Genomic DNA, 24,498 nt, shown 5'->3' on the forward strand with positions numbered 1-24,498 from the left:
TAAAAGCGAATAAAATAGTAATACAAAACTATAATATATTTAAAATGTACTTCCTGTAAAGCTGCTTTACAACAATTTGTATCGTAAAATGCGCTATACAAATAAACTTGAATTGAACGGGGAAAAAAAAAAAAAAACTTGAATAATACCATTACAGTGTTACTAAAACAATTTGCTAGAAATCTCAACAAATTTTACATATAGGTATTTGTTTTAATATGAACAATGGGGCAGATGGGGTACACAAATTTCAAAGGCATTTTCTATAAAAATAAATGAATAAAAACTTAATAAAAGTACTTTTTAACACCAGGCTGGTTTAACCAGCAAAACCTCCTTTCCAGCTTTACAACCAGCAATTTTTGCTGTTAAACAGCATGTCTCTACCATTCTAGAGCAATACTAACCAACATAAACTATTCTGAATCAGCTTGCTGGTGCAAGCTGGTCTTTTCAGAAGGTAAGAGAGACCTGTGTTTGTTTTCACCTGCTTTACGGGCGTTATTACACTTCTAAAGTTATTACTGGTTGTTCCGGACCACAGGAGCAGTCTTTCCCATTCAACTGACATTTAGAAATAGCACGGCAATAAAAGCAAAGCCACACGGGTAAACATCGCACAGAGATTACCTATGCACTTCCATGCGCACAGCCACAAACACACACATACACGCACAGTGTGAGTAATGAATCAAAAATTGGCCCGGAGAGGAGACAGTTCATCTAAGAGTGGTAAATCCTAATTGGATCTGTGGTAACAGGGCATAAGCATGCATTAAATGAGAAATTAGGTCTGTAAGCCTGCCATGTCTAATACCCGTTCACTCATATAGAGGAAACAAATGATTTGAGATGCAATTTCATTTATTAAACAGATCGTAACTCATGAGTGCGTTATGCATTATTGGACTGTGTTTACTGAGTCTAATGGAGTCACACGAGCCATGTGACAACAGCAACCACCCACTCAACAGCTGCAATCCTGTCTGAGCTGAGTCACTGGAAGGAGAGAGCTGAGTAACTCACAATGCGGTCTGGGGGTGGTGTGCTGCGGATGAAACATTTGATCTGTCCCTTCTCCCCATGTGGAGCCTGATGGGTCTGTGTGCTGGAGATGGTTGGAGGTCCTGAGGAGAGAACAGATGCACACAGTCACTCGTCACATACGCAAAACTGTGAATTGACACTGTGTCTTCCCTGTTTGCCAGAGAGAGTCATAGGAATCTCTTCGAAACTAGAAAAGATCAAGTATTGCTTTGTTACAATAGGCAGTTTAGCCAGTATTAACATCAGAATGTTTACTAATATTTTATGGCAGTGTTCTATTCCATCTAATGATTCATATCACATATCCATTTATAATCTCTTCATTGCCCTGCAGTTCCTGAAGTACAAACATAGCACTGTAGAGGTAGAGACATGAGACTTTTGTGAAGTTGCACTGAATGGAACTGACCCTCTAACAGCATTGTTTATTTGCAGAATAAATTATGCAAATTTGCATATATGCATTTGACAGACTTACATTGCATTCAAAGTACATATGTTTATCACTTCACAAATTCCCTGGGATTTGAACCCACAACCTTGCCGTTGCTAATGCCATGCTCTACTGCTTGGAACACTATGGGCCTGTTCCAATACCCACATTCGGTCTTGGCCACTTGAGAGACTATGTACAAGACAGGAATAAGTGCGCAACACTGTCCCAGATTTAATAAATGCCAAAGCTCAGTGCCCTTAACACACACAATAATGTCAGAGTGGTATTTCAGAGTTTGTTTATGTGACAATGATATACTAAAAATGGAAAAGTTTGCGTTTAAAAAAAAAAAAACATTTGCACACAGATCTGTGAAAACGACTAAAAACACTGCATTATACATGCCAGGCCAGTAGGTGGCGATGTCACTATGTAAAGAAATGCTATGCGTCTGCGCACATACCTATAGTGTGAACACATAATACACATGATGTTACAGCTTTCACAAATTTGTGTTTTTGTAGTTTAAACAGGATAATAACAGTACTGTCTTCAAAAACTTGCGCTTTGAAACCTGTTTTCAAAAGTTTGAATTTTCAGCCCCAAAACACCTTTGTCACATAAATTACACAACAGACAATATGCAGGAAAAGTTTTCCATTTTTAGTTGAAAACGGTGTAAACACTCTATGAGGCTAAGCGTTCATCATGCTCAGGAACGTGAATGCCCCATAATCATGAGATTTTTAAGAAACTTTCTAGTGCAAGTTAAAGTAATTAGATATTATAAGGCAGTAAAGCATAAAGTGTTGCACATTTATTGGTGCAGAGATGAATATGTATGCAATTCCCAATCTTTGGTCTTTGTTGTGGAAGATTTGGCAGACTACAGCAATCCGGTATGTTTTAGTGAGACTGCATCACTCCAGACACTTGAATTGGTTCTTTAAAATGCTAAACGTGCACTTGACTATACTACTAGTCTGGATGTGTGCCAGGCTATGATAAAACTCTTCTTCATCATTTGATCTTCATTCACTAGAAAATGTACACAAACATCATTTTTAAAACATCACTTACTATTTACCACCCACTTTCTGTGCACAGAAAGTCAGTTGCGTCAGGTCAAGCAGCCTTGACATTTATGAATCCGGTGCACTGTATAATGACCCTCATTTGGACAGCTGGACTGTTGGTATGTGAATAAGATGCAGAGTTTTTGTGTGACTGTTAAATTTCAACCTGTAGAGCTACAGAAGCACGTACCAAGGCTGACATACACATTACCAGTTCCAAGATCGGCAAATCCTGCTGGCCCACGCTTGAGAGTGGAGTAAAATTTTAACCGAGCAGGCTAAAGATCTCATCTGTAGGATCTGCCAATCAAGTGTGCAGTACTAAGGCCTTGCGGTGGAATGTTAGAAATTTGGCTTTAAAAGGAAAGAGCAGTATTGTATTCGCTTTGAATGGGCAGACTCTTAAAGGAGTCTCCTGTGGGCTGGTCTATTTAAGAGTTGTGTTAAGGGTGAGGGAGTGAGGGTCTGGTCTTCATTTTCAATCTTGAAAAGAACTGATTTATGGCAGGCCTCATGTCTCCCGAGGAGATAAGACTCGGCGTGCCAACTGCAAGTCTATTTCTATAGGCTGCAATCTGTAGAGTGCCAATGGCGGAGAAATGTTATTTTGAAAAGATAAGGGCCCCCGGAGCGTCTCTGAGTGTGCAATTTTAACAGTGGAGCCTTGAACTTTGACTTATGCTACGACTCACCCTATTTTTCCACAATTGCACAAAACAAGGCACTGCACTGCTGTAAAGGAAAACAACGTTTCTCTAGGATAGATTCAGAGTAACTTCCCTACTTAATGGGTTATCAACCCCAACGCTGTCAAAAGCCGCACTTAGATGCGTACACACACACACACATATTCAACCCAATCCACCAATCATGCATCTGCCAATCATATGCGGCGGTGTCTCTCGACTGATTCGTAATTGCAGTTTATTAACTGGCTCTTATTAGAATAAATTAGCATCTAGATGAGCATGAGGCAGATGGAGTGCTGTAGTGAGGAGAATTTCAGGCTGGTGGAGAGGAATGTTACACTTCGCACCCCTTCATTAGATGCTAGTGCTGCAGCGATACCTAATGTGTGCGTGTTATGTGCATGCTACCCTACGACTACAAAATCATAATCCATGCGATAGCATGTGATAAAGGCTGGAGTGTGTGTGTGTGTGTGTGTGTGTGTAGTTGCAGGCGTAAGGTAAATACATTCAGATCATTCCCCGCTGGTGGAGGTAAGGCCAGTGCTTGGTGGCTCAGAAGAATCAGCCCATGGATCAGGCTGTAAATGAGGAATATAATTAGATAGCTTATCACTTATCCTCAGAATGCTGGGTTTAAGGAACTCCGTGGGGAGTGGGAAGGCTGGAGGCTGGGTGAGAAAGAGAGAGAAAGAGAGATACAGATAGAGCGCACAGCAGGGCACAGGTTTGTGACAATAGGGGGCGTACAAGAGTCATGATGAATGGATCAGCATGGGGCAATGTTGTGGTATCACCTCGCAGAATCCTGTCCCAAAATGATTCCATGGGCTGAGACACATTTTTATTGGTATTTTATATAGTGCATAAAATAATCATGAAAATATATAAAAAATAATGTCTTGAGTTGCAATTTGTATATCATGTTATATAGGCACTGCAGTGAAGATGTATTTTGCAGGCCAACCTGAAAGTTCGCATCACCTGTTTCCCTCAACAACAACAACAACAAAAAAAAAAAAAAAAAACAATAGGATTTTTACATTGGTGTATGGATTATTGCAGAAAATAAACTCTGTGAGCTACATGTTTTGATCATGATAATCTTCACAAATGAATGCAATGTTTATGCATATAGAAGCTGATCAGAATAATGTTTAATGTCCCCAACAAACTTTGTAGTCCCATTTAGCCACTTGTTATCAATAGCTTTTTCAAGACAAGTAAAAGCTTTAAAAAATTAAAAGGGGTAACTGATGTGTTTTTATTGGTGAAAAATAAAACATGAAAATATCTAGAGATTGTGCTAACCGCAGACATTATTTCAGGCATTTAACCAACAACCCGTTCAAAAAAACAATTGACTTTGGGAAGTGCTAAAATCCGAACTCATTTCCAGCATTTTATTACTGAAGCTAAAATGAATAAATTAAACATTTGTCTTCTTTTTATTTCCAGATGGCCTGCAGTTTAGCCTACTAGCTTAGCATATCACATCTGGCAGTTCATGTTGCAATAATTATTTTAAATATTCACAAACTGCCTAGCACAACATGCTAAGCATCTCCACTAAAAATATTCAAGTTAATGCAAACATATCCAAGCAAAGCTACAGTAATATATATATATATATATATATATATATATATATATATATATATATATAATAACCCTGCAGAGGGAGGGACACACACACACACACACACACACACAGAGAATAGAAAGCATCACATCATTTCTAATGGTTTCATTTCTAATGGCATTACAACTGTTAATCATTCCAGTTTAAATATTGCCAAATTTGTGGTTTTCCTGTGAAACTGGGCTTCTTCTAAACTATTGCCGCAGACTGATTTTTTTTTTTTTTTTCCTCTCATGGTTTAAAGCTTTGACATATTGCATGAATTGAAATGGTCTGAAATGCGTGTCTTGAAATATTTTACATTCCACCAATGATAAAACTATGCTAAATTATACGTTTTATGAGTGAGGAAGGGCCTTTGAGCTGCTTTATGAACACAGACTATTTATGATTTCTGCTGGTGATTTTCAAGTTGAAATAGTAACTGTAAAGTATGTATGTTATGTTATGAGAGTGAAATATGTTGAGTTTTGATATTTTGATAGAAAACTATTATGAAGAAAAGCTTGATTTAGTGTGTTGCGTTCATATTCTGGCCTTATCTTTCCTGTATATGCATCATTAATATGGTGTGTACTGAATTTGATCTTTTAACATCTTTAGTACATTAGGGCACGTTAAGTGTTTTTCACTTTAAGCGTCTAAAAATGTCCTGCCATTTTTAATGATTTAAATACTGCAGCAGGTGCTGTATATGGATTGCAAGCGCCCAAAACTTGCAGTTTGTTCACATTTCTTTGTTTTTGTTCTTACGAGATGTGATTTAAATATTTGTGGCTTGAAAGAGATGGGAAATCGACAGGCCTGTGGGCTGTTCTATGGATGTTTTGCCTGCAGGTCTCCATGTTAGTCACATGACTGATGAATAAGATGAGGCACTGAAATTACCTGATTGGCTGTTTTAACTGAAAGGTGCTACTTTAATTTCCGTATTGAGTGTTTTCATACTTTCACCATCTGCGCTTTATTCAGAAGTAGTGAGCAACCTAATCCGATCTGATGCACATTCCTTTATTAACCATTTAGCCATTCACTATTTATGACAACCTGATCTCACAGAATTCGTGTAATGTTCACGGACTTAATTAACCCCGAATCTGTGGTGGCATCACGGAATCGCCGAAAATTCCGTGATGGGCTCACAGAAGGCATCAGCCGTGGTCCATGCACGAATTCACTGGTTCAACACCAGCGCTGCATCGGACCACGTAAAAAGAGTGACTCCGATGCAGTTATACTTTCACTGGAGTACCTGACCCCACCCCTACCCTAAACCTACCCAGTTCTGAACAATAATGATGACGATAAATTCCCCAGTATCGCGTCGGCATATTGATGCTAAGGGTTTCTGTGCGTGGAGCACGGCTGATGCCTGTCACTGACTTACATTGGTATCACTTCTGTGAGCCCATCACGGAATTTTTTCTGTGAGCCCATCACGGAATTTTCGGCGATTCCGTGATGCCACCACAGATTCGGAGGTTAATTAAGTCCGTGAACATTACACAGAATTCTGTGAGATCATGTTGATTTATGAAGAAAATTCAGCTCATGACAAAAAAAGTTTACACCATTGCACTGTGTGATTAAGCTTTACTCTGAAAATACGGTTTTAGCATACTTACATTATTAACCTTGCGCTAAGCACCACAAATTTCTCTCTGCACCACTGTCACCATTTATTTCACTAGCTTTCATTTGCCAAATCATTAATCTGTAGCGATTTCTCTCTTCTCCTCTATATCTGCAAGTTTGCATGAAAGTGGAATACTAATTTTCTTGGGGTATGAATGTCTAGAGGAAAAAAAAGAAGTAAAAAAAAAAAAAAAATGTAAAAACTATATTCAAACGGAGGGACACTAAAATGGGCCCTATTTCAGTAGGAGCTTTCATTTTCTCAGTTTTATTTAATTTAATTTTTTTTAGCTTTTATACAAACATTTTTCTCAGTGTGTTAAAATATGGTTGACAAATGTGCACCAGTGCAGTCATGCACACAAACCAAAAGTAGCAACCTTCCACAGAGATGCATATGTCCCATTTCTATGCTGGGTTAATGTACTTTTTTTCCCAGAGATATAGTGTACTCTTCCTGACATACATACATGAACGCTTTCATGCACAAATATGTTCCATTAACCCAATAATGCGTTCACATGGCATTGAAAATGACACACGTAAACAATGTGATTGAGAAACATCATCCCAGCAATTATCGGATTGCATTAAACCGCAACTGCATGCTGAAGCAGTGAGAGGCGATCCGCAGATTGTAGCATGTGAAAGGTTGAGCCTGGTTTGTTTTTCCTCATTTCCGCTACCATATATTTCCATTACAGCACTCCAAGAGGATAGAACCCAGTTCCATGAATAGCGCATGCTCCGTATGTCCTCTTGCCCGCAGATCCTGCAATTAAATGCAGGCCATGGACTCCTTCTACCTGCACACTTACCTTGGGCACACTACGCCCTATTTTTAAACGTCTTCCCTGAACTCTCAGCAGTGCCTAGAAATGACTTCCTCCTTATTCCTTCCAACCCCATTTTTGTGATAGCATAGAATGTTCCCCTCGGCAATTCACCTCCACTCCATTGTGTCTTCATCCCTATTGCAAAGTGCAAATTTTCAACCATCCATCTATTAAGCAGCTTTCAAGCTGACAGTGATTTGCAGCAACGAGCAACCGAACATGGTTCATATTCAATGGGAGTAGGTGACACGATATGAGTAAATCAGTGGAGCCAAAATGGAGGAAAAGTTAATGCTATTGTGAGGGATCTCACTCTGCTATATGATTTGTATCTGCTCACATACAGCAATATGATTAAAAAACGGGGAGGGGAAACTGTCAGGAATGTTGTATGAGTGAGTGTGATTCATGCATTAATACTGCTGCAGTTTACAAACATTTTAACCTACAAGATGATAACTTAAAGTAGATGTCTTGTCAAATCAAAAACAAATGTCGGTCACACTTTATATTAGGTGGCCTTAACTAATATGTACTTACATAAAAAAAATATAAGTACAATGTACTTATTGTGTTCATACTGTATTGCAAAACACTATTGCTGCTATTGAGGTGGGATATGGGTAAGGTTAGGGAAAGGTTTGGTGGTATGGGTAGGTTTAAGGGTGGGTTAAGGTGTAAAGGATGGGTCGACAGCATAATTATAAATGTAATTACAGAAATTAATTACAGATGTAATTACATATAGGTATTTAAAAAAAAATATATATATATATAAGTACAATGTAAACACATCTATGTACACAATAAGTGCATTGTACCAAATGAGTAATTTAAATGTAAGTACATAGTAGTTAAGGCCACCTAATATAAAGTGGGACCCGAATGTCTTATTCTTACTTGAATCACATTTCCTGTGGTAGCAAAGCTGAATTTTCAGCAGAACAGCATATAACAAAACAAACAAATTGAATTCACATGCCACAACACAAATAAATGAACATAAGGACACATTTAGATATTAAATCCCATTAAGGCTCAAAATACTCATGGAGAAATGAGATCCCTGTCTGAGGAACTAGGGAACAAAAAGCAGAAAGCAATGTGTATCCATTAGCGTATTTTCGGCAAACGGTGTCCCCTGCTAGCTATTTGATTATAATTAAATTACATTGGGCCTGAGAGAACGTTGGGACTCTCTTGTCTATATTCTGAATCTCAGTAGGAGATCTGGGTTCTAGTGACATGCAACTGGGAGGAAACAGATATTGACAAATTCCAAACGCGTGCATTTAATTGTTAGCATAAATTAGTTTTATATGACTCAGTGAGGATCAGCGAACATAGGTGAATTATCGATTCTTTTTTTGAGCTCTAGTTCATCCTTCTCACTCGCTTTCACTCTTTTCCTCTTACTGATCAAGCCTTTGAAACACATAGCTCTGGTCATCAGTCATTCTTCACGTCAATGCTTGTGAATTTCAGTCGCTCGTCAGGAGCGCACGTTGATGAGCAAGATGTGAAATGATCGGCTTCATCTCCCAAATGCACCAGAACTTGAAACAATCAGCCCCGTGCTACAAGAGAGCCTGCACCACATGTTGCCACATCAAAGGCTACGCTAGGTGCTTGAATCTAACACGCCGCACTCTTGTGTTCACTTCCAGAAATGAGTTAGAACACAGCTTGCTGTCCTCTTGTGGCTTTTAGAGCAAAAGGGCTCACTTATTGAAAAGAATCAAAAGAGTCTTACTCTTTGATACCTAAAAGACAGATTCAGGTCAAGCAGTTTTAAAAGGATACAATAACAATAAACTATGTACAGGAATAATTTAGATGCTCAGAATACACTGTTAATAAACCCAATGTGTAACCCCATTTGCAACTATTGTAATGTGATGTGATGTGAGAAAACAAGGGGAATTATTTTGATTGTAAAAAGTGACATTATATGCTAGAATGGTGCCAGATTTAGGGTGTGAATTTTCAAGTTCACCTGTTTTTGCTACATTTATAGGTTTCTTATATCCTTTTCACAGTAAACACCCAGAACTGTGTGAATTAAACACTATAATGAGACATATTATCCAGTATATCATCACAAACTCTGCCAAAGGTTTTCTACTTATGTACCTGTTGTTTTAGGACACTATAGTTACCCAGAACATATTTACAGATGGTAAAACCATAGCAGAGCCTTCGACAACTTTAGTTGCCTGTGGCCTTAAAGGGGTTAATACTGAGAGACATGATGGTCCACTGTTGGATCTTTTCATAAACTCTACTTCTACTACCAGAAAACAAACAACAAGACTGTATTTATTCGGGATTCCAGGCAATCCTGGACTCTCCATGAGTCAAAAATGAATGCAAAGCAGAGATACGCTTTACTGTCCTCGTTTAGAACAGAATGTACTTGATGAAAGTGGTTGTCATCTGTAATTTCTGTAATTCCTGAGTTCTCTCTAAACCTCGAATGAATGTCTGGCTTTGCATATTAATGCTATCAGTCATAACAGTTCTTTATTGATTTTCTTTCATTTCCCAGCACCAAACAGCATTAGTGAATCTAAACTTGCAGAGGAATCATTCAATGCAAACACAATTGTCACTTTGGCTGAACTTCTCTTATTTTCCACTCACGTCAAAGCCGTGGCCCATGGCAAATAGCTTCGGAGAGAAAGGAGCTTTTAAAAGACGTGTTGGATTTTGCGAATGAAAGCTGTCGTGTGGCTAATGCATGCCGCCTGAATATCAAGCGGCCATAATGAAGTCATTTATCTGAGAGTAGCCAGTCTCCCGCTATTCTCCTGTGTTCATTAGCCTGTCACAGCCTAAGAAACAGCTCCTCGTGCAATTCTTACTGAATATAATCAGCATTAGCCCAGAGAAATAGCAGAATGAAGAGTAAACATCAAACTTCTGTCTCAGAGTCAACATGAATGCCAAAATAGGTCTAATTCTGTCACCTGGATTTCCAATTACATTCACCTTTTTTATTTACACATGTTCCAAACGAGCATGTTTGCACTCGTCAAACACACCTCTTTAGCCATGAACCTTGTACAAAAGCATCAAACGTACCATTTACGGTGAGAGAGACTTCCTTCTCGGCCGCTCCAACACGAGGCACCACCGCACGGCACACATACTTCCCAGCATCCTCTTGCCTGACAGATTTCAGAGTCAAGATGTTTTCATTGCTTAGCACCTGTAGCCAGAGGTCAAAGATCAAAACATTAAAAAGGAGTGCAAAGGGAGCTGGTCAGAGTCAAAACGAATCAGGACTCATGGATGGGCAGCTAAGCTTGGAAAAGGACCTTCTTCTCAATTATTAAAATCCAATTTGGGTCAGATGAGGAGGACCGTGTGAACATTGGAGATGGTAGGTGACAGTCAACCGGGAGAGAAATGAGACCGGTTGGTTTCAGTGGGGCACAATTTCCCCCATTTCTGTGCCAGAATACAGACATACCCCAAACTGAGCCACTATCCATCTGCGTGTAATAGAATCGCATGGAATCTGAAAAACCCTGATGTTTGCCATCGGGGCACAGCACTGAATATAATACTATGTGCCATCCTGTCCTTGAAATAAGAATATGGCTTTTTAGAAATGTTCTGATTCTGTTTCCGAGCTGTTCAGAAATAGAAGGCAATGTATTAATAGATCAAAGGTTTTATACAGAGAATATTATATTGAAGTTTAAAATGAATGGATGAAAAGCCAAAATCAAATGAAATGGATTTTTTATTTTTTTTCCCCATGTTTGCTTGATCTCTTCTTTACAAAGACAAGATGTCTGAACATCAATGCACTATTAATGTAGCTAGAATGAAAAATGGGATGATAGGTGAAAGAGAACTATGGGTTTACTTCAAAGATTAAACGTGGAGCAGGGTTATATGGCAATGTGCAATAACCATGTCTGGCAACTTACCACCCCAGAGCCCCTTTTCATCCATACAATAGTTAAAGAGGGGTTTCCGGTCCAGGCGCAGTTAAACACAGCATCGGATCCTAGGTCAACTTGTAAAGACTGGGGCTCTGCAGCCATCCGAGGTCCAACTGGAGAAAATAAACCAGGTTATAAGATCTATTCAGAGAGGTCACGTTTTAAACATAATTCTTGTAAGTTTGTTTTAATGTGAAACTGGTGGCAGCTGATTTTTATGTCTCTCTCCTGACATTTGTGGAGATACCTTCAAAAATTATGAACCAGAGGTGTCCAATTCTTCTCACAGTGGGTCATATTCTTGCAGAGCTTTGCTCGACTATAATTTAACACACCTGAACCAGCTAATCAAGGTCTTTAGGACTGCTAGAAGTGTGCAGGTGTTTTGAAGCAGGTTGAAGCTCTGTAGGAACATGGTACCCCATGAAGTTTTGGACAACTCTGATGTGGAAAAAAAAAAACCCTGAAAGAACTCACAGTAGACGTCCACGTTCCGACTGATGTTGGTGCTCCCAAGCGGGTTGGTGACCTCACAGGAAACTGGCTCTGTGAAGAACGAGTGATCCACTATGACCTCATAAGTGTCTCCAGACACTTCCTTTATCACACTTCCTCCTTTCGCCCACCTATAAACAGTAGATAGAGATGATATAGAGTTTTGAAGCCCACTCCAAGCAGTTTAAGACCATACGTTACTGAACAATTATTACTACTAAACACAAGTCAGTGACAAACCACACAAAAGCCAGCAAACTTCATATCCCTGTTGGAAAAAACAACAACAAAAAACAGCATATGCTGGTTAGGTATGTTTTGAAGCATGGCAGCAGGTTTGAGATGGTTTAAGCTGGTCCTGAGCTGATTATAAACTGGTTATGAGCTGGTTTAAGCTGGTGATGTGCTGATCCTCAGCTGGTCCTAAGCAACTAGCTCTTGCTCAGGACCAGCTTAAACCAGCTCATGACCAACTAAGAACTAGCTTAAACCATCTCAATCCAGCTGTCATGCTTCAAAACATACCTAACCAGCATATGCTGTTTTTTTCCAACATGGATAACATTGACAAAACATATTGCAGGATGTTATAATTCCTGTACAATCTCAAAAACATGCAACAATTGTATCTTTAGGGGTACGTCAAGTTGTCACTTGGGAAGTACCCTCAAATTTGTGTCTTATGTACCCCTAAAAGGTTCAAAGTAGTACCTTAAAGGGAACAAATTACTACTAAAATGCACTTTTTATAGTTAGAAAAGGTACAAAGTTGTCCTTTTAAGAGGACTCTGCCAGTGGCAAGCTGTTACACATAAAAAGGTACCGTCTTTGCACATTTTTCTGACAGTGTAGGTAGTTAGGAAGTAATTGGTAAGTGTTCTTTGGTGAACATCCTTATTCAAGAGTGTCCAATCCTGCAGAGTTTAGCTCCAGTCCTACATAAAAAAAACACCTGAACCAGGCAATCAAGCTCTCAGGATGACTAGAATCTTCTAGGCAAGTGTTTTGGGGCAGGTTGCAGATAAACTCTGTAGGAAAGTGGACCTCCAGGAGCACTTCAGTCCTTGTTGGTCCTGGAACAAATACTTCCTGTGAACTAGTCAGATTTAATGATTAAGTTTAGAGTTGGGAAATTGGGATTGGTGCAACATCCTTATCAATCTTTAATTTCCCCGCAGTCATATAGGTAGTTACAGGTTAAGAGTGGAATGCACTTTTGCCCCAATTTTCCCCCACAATCAGAGCCAGTCTACAGATTTGAGTTGGCAGATTTTGTTTAAAAAAGTTGCATAGTGTATAATCACAGACTCAGATTTTTAGCTTCAGACCATCCATTCCATCCAGTTGGAGGATATCAAACACTTTTGATATTTTAAGCCGATTTTAGAACGCACATTGTTTTCAATTGTTACATGTTTCTGCATGAGTTTGTTGTGATCGGAACAACTTTAAAATATGGTAGTGTATGGTTCTCAGTCGTTTAGTGAATGATGGATTTGACTATTACAACAAGGGTAAGTGTATGATGCCTACTGTTTTAAAATCTGTTCAGAAATCAGTTGTGTAGTGTATTCCAGCCAGGTTAGGACTGTTTATCAGAACGTTGGTCTAGGACCAGCAAAATATATTTACCTTTGAATAAAAGTCACAACATCAGACTTCCCTGTCTTAACTTCCCTTAGACTTCATAAATTCAAAGCCTTGCTATCAGTCTAAGATCTAGTTTTCACCTTGAGCGGGTCACATCAGTACTCTCTAAGATAATGTGATACATATCCTTAAGCTCATTTGTAAAAGTGGTATCAGATCCACAAGTCGAGAAATACATTAACCCTTTTTAAGTCTAACTTTTTCAGTAATGGAACAAAAAGCCATCATTATGAGTCCCTGCCAGACGTATGCTATCACAGGAAAGTGGAACCCAATTTAGAGGTTACCATGGCAATTAGAGGAAGACCTGGTGTCTAATCCATCTGCTTCTATCATAGTCATCAATGAGGAATGATAGCTGCCTGTCTGTAGGTGGTTAGAGACCCAACGAAAGAAAGACAGCCATCTTCTAAGGGAGCCAGTGTCTTCAAGGCCGCGTTGTTTGAGGAAATTACAACACTGTTATAGGACAAATCAGTGAAGTGAGATATCTCTGCTTGCTTCAGCATGTTTCTTGCCTGGATACCAAGTTAACAACCCTGAATGGAGCCAGACTGGTAAAACAGATTCTGAATTGACAAATAGGCACCAGCTCCTTTCCACATGGCCAAATAACACAAACCCCATATTTAATACTGTACCAAAGACATTAGATGTTAATAAATTGTCAGCACTTCCCACAAGGAACCATTCATTTCTGTAAGAAGAAGGCACCCCCTCAATACTGACAATGTAATGCATCTATGTCACTTTCTTGGTCTACTTGGTTCTCGGTTGGCGTCTATGACGGGACACATTTGTACAAGCTAAAGCCAATGGAGAACGGGTGTCACAGCCTGACACTGGGGTAAATATTTCAATAAACGAATATATTCAATGCCAGTTAACTGCTCGCTGTCAAGAAGCATAGTTTTGCACTCAAAGCAGCCGGCACTGGTAAAACGCTGCCAAAACTTCACTATTCACCTGCTCTGTGGGAGTGAGTGCACAATTCATTACCTCTGCAACTAACTCATACCATCTGCGGGTCCCGATAGAGAGTCATTTAAACGATAACAGTCTCCCTCTTGACTAAATTAAAATAAGGAGGGAGAGCAGTTGTAATTGGCCTAGCTAGTGTGCTTGAGAAGCACTGTTTCATGTTGTTAACATAAGCAGCTTAGAACGCAGTCTGCTAAATCTGCGCAGGCACACCTGTGCTTCCAAAAATATTCAAATCAGGGCAGACGGCTGCGCGTGTCGCCTCCGTCCTCGACATAATTGCTCTGAGGGAAGTGAATATGCGGTGCTTTGAAACTTTATATTTATGGGCAATTACTGCAGCAGTCGCATGCTATACGTCTACCCGAGTTTTCCTTTCTTGTGTTAACATAAATTACACATAGAGCTTTTGAAGCAGCTGCTTTGTAATCAGATCACAAGATTGACTACGCCATAATTTCATTCTGCCTTAAATAACCTGTTTATTACAAGAGCCTAGGAGGATGATTATCTTGTTCTTTTAAGTAACTAGCGTATATTTGTAGGTTAGCTATGTGCGTATTTCATTATAAACTTGTATTCATACATTTTGTGTTATGATCAATCTCGGCTGTGGTCCCTTATGACAAGCATCACATCTTTGCTATTAATTTGAATCCCATTTCCTCAAGTCAATACAGGGGAAAGTAACTACTACGACACAATATTTATGGAGCTCCAACCTTACAAGCCTCTTAAATCTTCCTCAGGCTTTACCAGAGATTTACATTCAAGCTTGTGTGTGTAATGTTTTTGACTGGCTGTCACGTTAGTTAATGATTCATTTTACAAACAAGCCAGTAAACAAACAAATCAATCAATCAATACACAAATAAATAAAATAATTTCTAATTCTAATAATTTCTATAATTGAAACATTTCAAGCTTAAAGTATCATTTCCATGTTTTTGTAACTCTCAGGCTAGAACAGAATGATAATAAAAACGATATTTAAATAAAAGTGGATAATATATAAAATATTATCGAAATAAAAGGCTAATTAAGTGAACTCAAAGAGAAAACACTTTCAGGTTTTCATAACACAATTTTAACACTTTTAAAAGGTTCACTTAGTAATAATGTTGAATTAAACATTTTACTTTAAAGCACATTTTAAATCATTATATATTAATCATCTTCATGCTTTAACACAATTATTTTGATGTGTTGACTAACTTACTATAAAGCACATGTATAATTTTCATTGTAGTGTTATTTGATGTTACATTTAAAGTTGATATAATTTAAATGTACGAAATTAAACACTTTTACCATATTTCAAGTATAGCATATACTTAAATCCTTCTTGGGTGTTTCAAAAACTCACTCCTAATTAAACACATTTTGTGCATACATTTAAACTATAATACATTTTTAAATTTAATTGTAAATAGTATGAAATTAAGTGTTTTCCGAAACATTTAGTTTGCACTTAAGTATAGTTCTTTTAAAGTATATTATTTCTGTAAAAGCATACTAAAGTGTGTGTTTTGTAAAATAGCTAGACCCAGAGTAAATTCTAAAGCTAGTTTTTGTAATATGTATTCAAAGATTTATCCCTCTTCCCCAATAATGTAATGTCTTTAAATCACCCGGGAGCTTTTTCTGAAATTACAGATATATTCAATTTAATGTGATTAATAAAATTTGCAATAAACAGTGTATCATTTTTATCAACCGAGAGCTCTACTTCTAATTCCAACTAGTATTCTGACAGCACAAAACTATGGCAATACAGAGCAAAGCAGGACTGTGTGTTGGTTTTAAGCCCATGGGGTGGCAGACTGGGAGGTTTGGCCGGCAGGAAAGACCCAAATGGTGGGTTAGCTTTGCCAGAGCTGAAGGATTCAGCACTGCACATCCAAAGAGCCAAAACATCCGTGAGCACAGTGGCTCCGCTGGGCTTCAGCCAGGGTCTTCTAAACAGAACAAACATGACCCCTCAACGAAACCCAGCAGAGTGTCTGTGTAAACTTTTGTGAACTTTTGGACTGCTTTATTATTCTGGAGTAGAAGGGTACAGTATCAGGAGGAATTGAATGTTTGGCTTTTCTGTAAGGCAATGCACAGGCAAAGCTTTGGGTCTAGTCGTAGTTTTTTTTTTTTGCTCTTCTTTCTTTCTTTTTTCCCCCCCAATAACAATAACAACAACAACAAAACAATGATTTAGGTACTTCTTTAAAAAGAAGTATTTTAAATAAAACAGTTTAATTATATATTATTTTTAGCATGCTAACTGATATTAAATTAAAATGCATTATAGTTCACATTTATATTAAATCCTTAAATAAATTAATTAATAGTGCTAAATGCAATTTAATAGTGCTTAATTTAGATTAAAGAGCTAAAGATTTAAATTAGGAGCGAAAACCTTCTTTATATGTAATTTCATCAATACTTATGTTGTCTTTGAAATATACCAAATGTACTGATAATCATTTATGGTTAACTAGAATATACTTTAATGTCATTCTATTGAATCGTGTAATATATTTAAAAATGCATGTACTGTATGTGTAATGATGAAGTTGTAATTTATTATATTTAAAATATATTAATTTTAAATGTAATATCAAATAACACAATACCGTTCAAATACTTTACATGTGATTTAGTATGTTAGTCAACGTATCAAAATAAGTGTAAATCAATAAAGCATGACATAAGATTCTAAACACATTATTTAAAATGTTGTTTAGACTTGATTTAACATTATTTCAAAGTCCACTTTTTAAAGTACTTGAGCAGTGTCTCTCTTTAAGTGCACTAACACGACTTTTATTTCATTAATATTGTATAATCTGCAATATATATATATGTAAAACAGCTTTTTTTTTTTTTTTTTTTTTACACACAGTGTACCTGCCTGATCAGCAGCAACAAAGACTGGATTTTGATAGATTTATTATTTCAGTTTTTGCAGCAGGGCAGATGACATTTTAATATTCATCTGGATGTCGTGGGACATGTGTTGGAGATGATGAGGCCGTCTTCTCCATCCGTCTCTCCCAGTCTGGGATGATGCCACACACACTTTCTAGGTTACAATAAAGCTGCTGTTCGCTCCATTATAATAGCATCACAATATAGACTGATATTGGCCAATCTAGCAGCCAGCAGGACAGATGCCCGGAGTTTAATTTTCTGTTTTGAGATATCGGCTACATCTGTTGCTGTTGGTTAGTTTTCCATGTGCTGTTCCCTGGTTGATGAATCATGTCTGGCTGCTTCTCAGAGTCGCTGGGGAACGCGGTCATGGAAAACAAACAGCGGCAGCGCCCGTATCTGTGTGTGCACATCAAACGCTTGATGAGCGAAGCGAGCAGCCCACCATGAAAACCTCTTCATCAGCTGTGTCAAAGACATCACTGCAGAGACGCACAACACGGCTTAACTATCCCCAAAACAGCCACAACTAACAAGCACAACGCCTCAAACATAATTGTTATTGTGATAATTTGGGAGTAAATCTGCTTGTTTGTTAGATGAATCAAAGGATTCTTGTTTTTGATTTTTTTTTTTTCCTCAAACATATTGCATACAAGGAATAGTAAAGTAAAATCTAAAAAAAAATAATAAATAAATGTCTTTGCACACACACACACACACACACACTTGTATTTGTGTACAGTATGTACTGTATAAGCACAAATACAACTGAAAATTAAATAAATAATTTATTTAAATAAATAAATACTAAAAATAAATACATGAAATCAATAAAAAAATAAAAGAAAAAGAAAAAAAAAGAAAGAAAAAGTATTACATTTCAAAAAAGGTTGATGAAAAAATGCAATGCAAATTAATTAAATAAATTATAAATAAAAATAATATGAATCAGACCAGTAATAATCAGGCAGGGATTTGTCTCAATATCTCTGATTGATTGATTGATTGATGAAATGTAAAAATTATATTATTAAATATGAAACTATAATAATAATAATAATAACAAAACATTAATATTACAAAAATAACATGAAGTAACAATATAAGCCATTATATATTTCCACATGGTTTTAGTATATTATAGAAGTAGCATATTCCCCTAGCACGTCCACTCTTAAGACACTATTTTGGGAGCAATTGAAGTCCACATCTTTCCTGACTCCCATTTCATAAAACGAACCGACCGGTAATAATCTGTCTAAATGCACATGAATCTGGTTACTTACCACTCCTCGACACATCACATTACGCCGACACCACAATAATCGAATTTCTACTTTTTAGTCCCTCAATCAATGGGTGACAAAATTACCCCATGTTAATGTCAGGGACATTTCAATGGTCCATGAATCCTCTTTGGAAGGCTATCATTAATTCAAACTCTGCTCTGATATTTTTATTGCTCTCCCATGGAGAAAGTCATCAAGGCAAGTGTCAATCAACACATTTATTAAATTCACAAGAGAGATGCCACTGATTTCCCTCAGATCAATGGCAGCGGTTGCTAAAGGGACCTTAGATATGGAAGAGAAAGAGGAACTCAGTGCACTGTCCTGAGACAGATAGCATTTAGGAATGCATATTCTTTCTAATAACATTTCACAAATTCTGATTGCTAATAGTCTAATGCGGTGAATTCATGGGCCGTTAACGTGTTATGCTCTTGACGGAGTGAGAGAAAACACTGACGCTTCAGGCAAAAACATGCAACTTCATTCATCTCTCTGCTCTCACACTATTTATTGCAAATACTGCACATATGAAGAATATTTACATGCACTGTCAGTGATGTTTCAGCATCTGATTCACTAAATTGTGCAAATTCAGTAAAATGTATTTCCTGTAAAAAAAAAAAAAATCTGTGCTAATCGTACTTTGCACAATGCAGCGACCCAGCTTGCCGGCCAGTTCTAACAGCAATATATTTAAATACATGACATATAAGTTTTAATAGACATAGTACATTTTAGTTGATCATTAATGCATGCTAGTGCATTCAGCTGTAACTTTAACCATATATAAGTAATTATGGAATTATAATATGTACTCAAGCCCTGGTTAAGTGGGTCAAAAAACACTCTTATATTCAACTAATTGCATTTAGTATTTATTTAAACTATAAACAGTATAATTTTCACATTCATCCACTGTCATTTAACTGTAAATGACATGTAATTAAGTGCCTGAAAACATATTCAATTTGCACATATATATTATTTTCGGATAGAGCGGAATCAGAACCAATCTTCAACTTCATCACTCTGCACAGCTCACACACTCTAAATATCTGAAAATATTACACATATGAAGAATATTTTCTTGCACTTTCATGTTGTTTCAGTACCCAATTAACTAATTTAATTGTTCAAAATTGATGCAATTTGCATTATGCAGCATCCTAGCTCGCTGGCCAGTTCTGAATGCTAGGTTATGGAAGATGCAGAAGACTATTTCAAACCAGCATTGTTTGGTTTCACTTAATTTCAAGGTGTCATTGTTATGGTGTAATTACACATTTAGGTACTGAGTAATATTAAGTATTTACTATATGGTTAGGGTTAGGATAAGGGTTTGGCTTAGGGTTACTTGCATGTAATTATGAATATTTATTATTATTATTATAGTAAGTACATGTAACTTATGTAACAAGGACACCTTCAAATAAAGTGATGGAAGTTTGTTTCCACAACTGGAACAGAGAAGAATAAAAAAAAAAAAAAATAAAAAAAACTTTTTGACTAACAATTCAGAATTTTTCCCTCACAATTCTGAGTTTCTATCTCACATTTTGGAGAAGACATGTGATATAAAAGTCTCCTTTTTATTATTTTCTTTTATTCTTTCTAAGTAAGTGAATAATTAATGAATGAATTAATTGACCGATCGATCGATCGTTCGATTGATTGAATAAATAAATGGATGGGTGGATAGACAGACAGACAGATAAGTAAAGTATCTAAATAAAATAACGTTCTCCGCCTGATGGGGTTTTTACAGCTCCGCGGCTGATCTCCTTCCCGCTCTCCCTCACACGCTCACTTCTTTTGTTTCTTCTAGCTGAAGTCAGGATGAATATTACTTCTACAAATATTGCATAGCAACATTCAATGCCACATACCTCACAGGAATAAAGGAACAAAAAAATCTGATAAAGGACATAGTTTCAAAAAATACAAAATGTCCACGGACAACTGCATAACGAGAAATAGTTGCACACTGACTACTAAAGCGAGCTATAATAGGTTCTGGAAAACATTTTAAGTACTTGAAAAAGCAGAGAACAATAAAGTGTATAATAAATAAAGTACAGCTACAGCTTAAGTGCATATTATTGGTCCTGTCCATCACAATAAAGAGACTCTGGATCAGTAAGTCCTGTTGCATATCCTTTAAGAGACAATAATGTGTAGGTGGAAAGAACAAGACACCGTGGCAAGGTAACTTGACGTCTTGAAGTCAACACAGTCTGTAACTATTTCTTGCTTGCCTGTATTGTTAAACTCGTCTTGCTAGTTAATTAACTAGTCACCTCACTCTTCATATCTGATGCTCAGGTGTAAAAAACTGACAAATAGAAAAAAAACAAAAAACAAAAAAACAATGTTTCTTCATTCAGCTAAGGTCTGATGGCAATCAAACACAGGCTTATCTGATTCTGGTATCTGCCATTTCAAAAGCTAGAAACAACTCGGTTTGCCCACCTACAACTGTATCACGGATCCGTTCCATTCCTCAGTACATCAAGATCCACCGCTGTGCAATTCCCTTCACTATTGATTTTACTGCTTTTATTTTTCACCTAGTTTTAAAACCCACACCGAAAAGCATGTTCTAACAAATCGCCTCACTATTGGCCCTCTGCAAGGCCGAGGCTACATCTCACAGAAATAAATAACTTGTATTTCAACCTCATTCTCATCTGTTTGGAGAGGACGGGAAACATTATTCTTGGATATTGGATCAGTGTGTCAGATAGTCACATCCCTGCTTTGATTTGAATGCCCGATGTGGCACCCCAATCCTAGTCTTGGCTTAGATATAGCAAACCGATGCCAGCCAGGATAGTGGATTTCAGCTTTGAGACGGCTCTAAAAATATTTGCAACTAAATTCCAGAGCGTTTCTGCAACACAGTGATGTGCCAGTCAGATGAACAGCGTGAATTAGAGTTAGTTCCATCTAATCATCCTCAGAAAGGATGCAGCATTATAAAAAGACCTCTAGTATTGGATCACTGGGCATTTTTCTTTCGGTTGTGTTTGGTGTCTTACTTGTATTGGGTGACTGGTGGATTAGCTTTGGCTGAGCAATGAAACTTCACCAGGTTTCCCTCCAGGACTGGCTGAGGCTCCACCGAGAGATTCACCAACGGCAAGTCTGCAAGAAGACAAAAGAAACTAATAAGAAAACATTCCCTTTTTTAGCATAAATGCACAGTAATTGCAACATATAGGCGGAAATTTGCTATCATCTTAGGATTTGTTCAGGCAGGAAATAATTGTGAACGTATTAACTCTGCATCATCAAAGGATGTTAATTTGTGAAAAGCACTAACTAAAGAACTGTATGTCAACTAACGCGAGGTATACCTTTTTATCTTTGCAAATGAGAACTTATTAGAACAACGGTTTAATCACAAAACATTCTATTACAATTAAAACCAAAAAAGAACACAATATAATGGCATTTAAACTGAGAAAATAAGAGGAAACACACAAATTATGCAACCAACACCATAATACCCTTTTATTTTAATTAACTCATTGTCTACTTCAAATGTTCTTTTACTAAAGTACATCATATTAATGTGTAAAAGTCAAATAATACCGCTTAGAGACAAAATGATTCATATCACTCTTTAAAATAATTCTACAAAACTTCATCTAGGTATTATAGAGTAATTAAAACTGATGTGAAGTTTTGGATTTCCATGACTTAAATAAGTCTGCAGCTATAAATTATTTTATAAGAAAGTAAACACAAATTAATAAATGACAAAACATTCAAGCAGGCTAAATCATTTGCACTGCAGAGCTGGTAGCATTTTAGATTAGGGAACATATTCACTATCAACTAGTTGCTTATTAGCATGCATATTACTAGCATATTGGCTGTTTATTAGCACGTATAAAGCACATATTAATGCATTGTTCTGCATGACCAGTGTTGGGAAGGTTACTTTGGAAATGTAATGGGTTAAATATTACAAATTACCCTATTTATTAGTGTTTCAATTACTTTAACGTAATGTAAACATTTGATTACTTTTCTAAATGTCTATATATATATATATATATATTTTTTTTTTTTTTCTAAATGTTTCTAAACTGTTAATCATTTGCAAACATTTAAAGCAGATGGGGTTAACTTTACAGTTGTACTCAACACTGGTTACTGTCAGACTTTCAAAATCCTTCATCACTTAATTTAATATTATAATAATTGAATTCTAAAGCACAGCAACCACAAATTCAGATTTACTTTAAGATCATTCTCAGGTTAAATACAGATTTAAGATCATAACATGAAATAGTTGAATAACTATTATACAGTTTTTGAAATCAAATCTTTGCTATGACAGGAAACACTGGCATCTAACAATGCCTTGGACAAAAAAAAAAAAAAAAAAGTTATTTTAAAGCATATGCACAATCCCAAATAGGAAATACAACTGTTATCAAATAAGCATTTATGTCTTATTCTGCGTCCTAAACTCCTCAAACATCGGTGTCTCATATTTTAGAGCAGTCAGTGCAATTTTGGAAAGAAATCAATCAAATCTGTATGTGGGTGTCTGTGAAAATATTCAGATGTGACCCCCTTTGTAATCGTTTACATTTTCATATATAACTGTAATCTAATTACAGTAACAGATTAGTTACATTTATTATATGTTATTCTGTTACATGTAACTAATTACTTCCAAACACTGTGCATGACCATATTCTAGATCCCTTAACCCTGCCCCATACCAATACATAACCATTTACTCACTATCAGTATGCAGCAAATTAAGAAAACACTTGGTTAATAATAAATGTGTTCCCTAATCTAAAGTGTTACTGAAAATTTTTGTTTAGCATATTTAAATGTGGAATAGTATTTTTAGATGTAGTAGATGTCCCTCATATGCCTCTCATGCCAGGCCTAATTTTGCATTGCCCAGAGAGAACAACGACAATGTACAACAAAAACAGCTTTACGGGTCTCTGGGGAGGCTAAAAAAAGGAAAAGAGACCTAATTGTTGTGCTTTTACCAAGACCGGACAGCGGCAAGCGCAGAAGCTATGCAGCACACATCAGCAATTCCCCGTCCACAGGGAGCAGATAAAGAGATAGAAAGAAAAAGCCAGTGCCAGTCATGCGTTTGAGAGCCAGCTATTCTACATACAGTGAGGAAAATAAGTATTTGAACACCCTGCTATTTTGCAAGTTCTCCCACTTAGAAATCATGGAGGGGTCTGAAATTGTCATCGTAGGTGCATGTCCACTGTGAGAGACATAATCTAAAAAAAAATCCAGAAATCACAATGTATGATTTTTAACTATTTATTTGTATGATACAGCTGCAAATAAGTATTTGAACACCTGTCTATCAGCTAGAATTCTGACCCTCAAAGACCTGTTAGTCTGCTTTTAAAATGTCCATCTCCACTACATTTATTATCCTAAATTAGATGCACCTGTTTGAGGTCGTTAGCTGCATAAAGACACCTGTCCACCCCATACAATCAGTAAGAATCCAACTACTAACATGGCCAAGACCAAAGAGCTGTCCAAAGACACTAGAGACAAAATTGTACACCTCCACAAGGCTGGAAAGGGCTACGGGAAATTGCCAAGCAGCTTGGTGAAAAAGGTCCACTGTTGGAGCAATCATTAGAAAATGGAAGAAGCTAAACATGACTGTCAATCTCCCTCGGACTGGGGCTCCATGCAAGATCTCACCTTGTGGGGTCTCAATGATCCTAAGAAAGGTGAGAAATCAGCCCAGAACTACACGGGAGGAGCTGGTCAATGACCTGAAAAGAGCTGGGACCACCGTTTCCAAGATTACTGTTGGTAATA

The 24,498-nt window shown here is 37.1% G+C and overlaps 1 protein-coding gene across 9 annotated transcripts in view; it reads right to left on the reverse strand.

Moving 5' to 3' along the window:
• The window catches only part of kirrel3b (kirre like nephrin family adhesion molecule 3b), a 222,468-nt gene that overhangs the window by 15,339 nt on the left and 182,631 nt on the right, over nucleotides 1–24,498 (reverse strand). For all 9 annotated transcript variants that reach the window (XM_058751314.1, XM_058751312.1, XM_058751310.1 and 6 more), the window contains 5 exons: nucleotides 21,702–21,807; nucleotides 11,795–11,943; nucleotides 11,303–11,430; nucleotides 10,446–10,572; nucleotides 1,027–1,127 (listed from right to left, as the gene is read on the reverse strand). In XM_058751314.1, coding sequence (XP_058607297.1) covers nucleotides 1,027–1,127; nucleotides 10,446–10,572; nucleotides 11,303–11,430; nucleotides 11,795–11,943; nucleotides 21,702–21,807 — 611 coding nt within the window. The remainder of the gene's footprint in view (nucleotides 1–1,026; nucleotides 1,128–10,445; nucleotides 10,573–11,302; nucleotides 11,431–11,794; nucleotides 11,944–21,701; nucleotides 21,808–24,498) is intronic.

The sequence above is a fragment of the Onychostoma macrolepis genome, chromosome 18 (genome assembly GCF_012432095.1).
Source record: "Onychostoma macrolepis isolate SWU-2019 chromosome 18, ASM1243209v1, whole genome shotgun sequence".
In the NCBI taxonomy this organism is placed as follows: domain Eukaryota; kingdom Metazoa; phylum Chordata; class Actinopteri; order Cypriniformes; family Cyprinidae; genus Onychostoma; species Onychostoma macrolepis.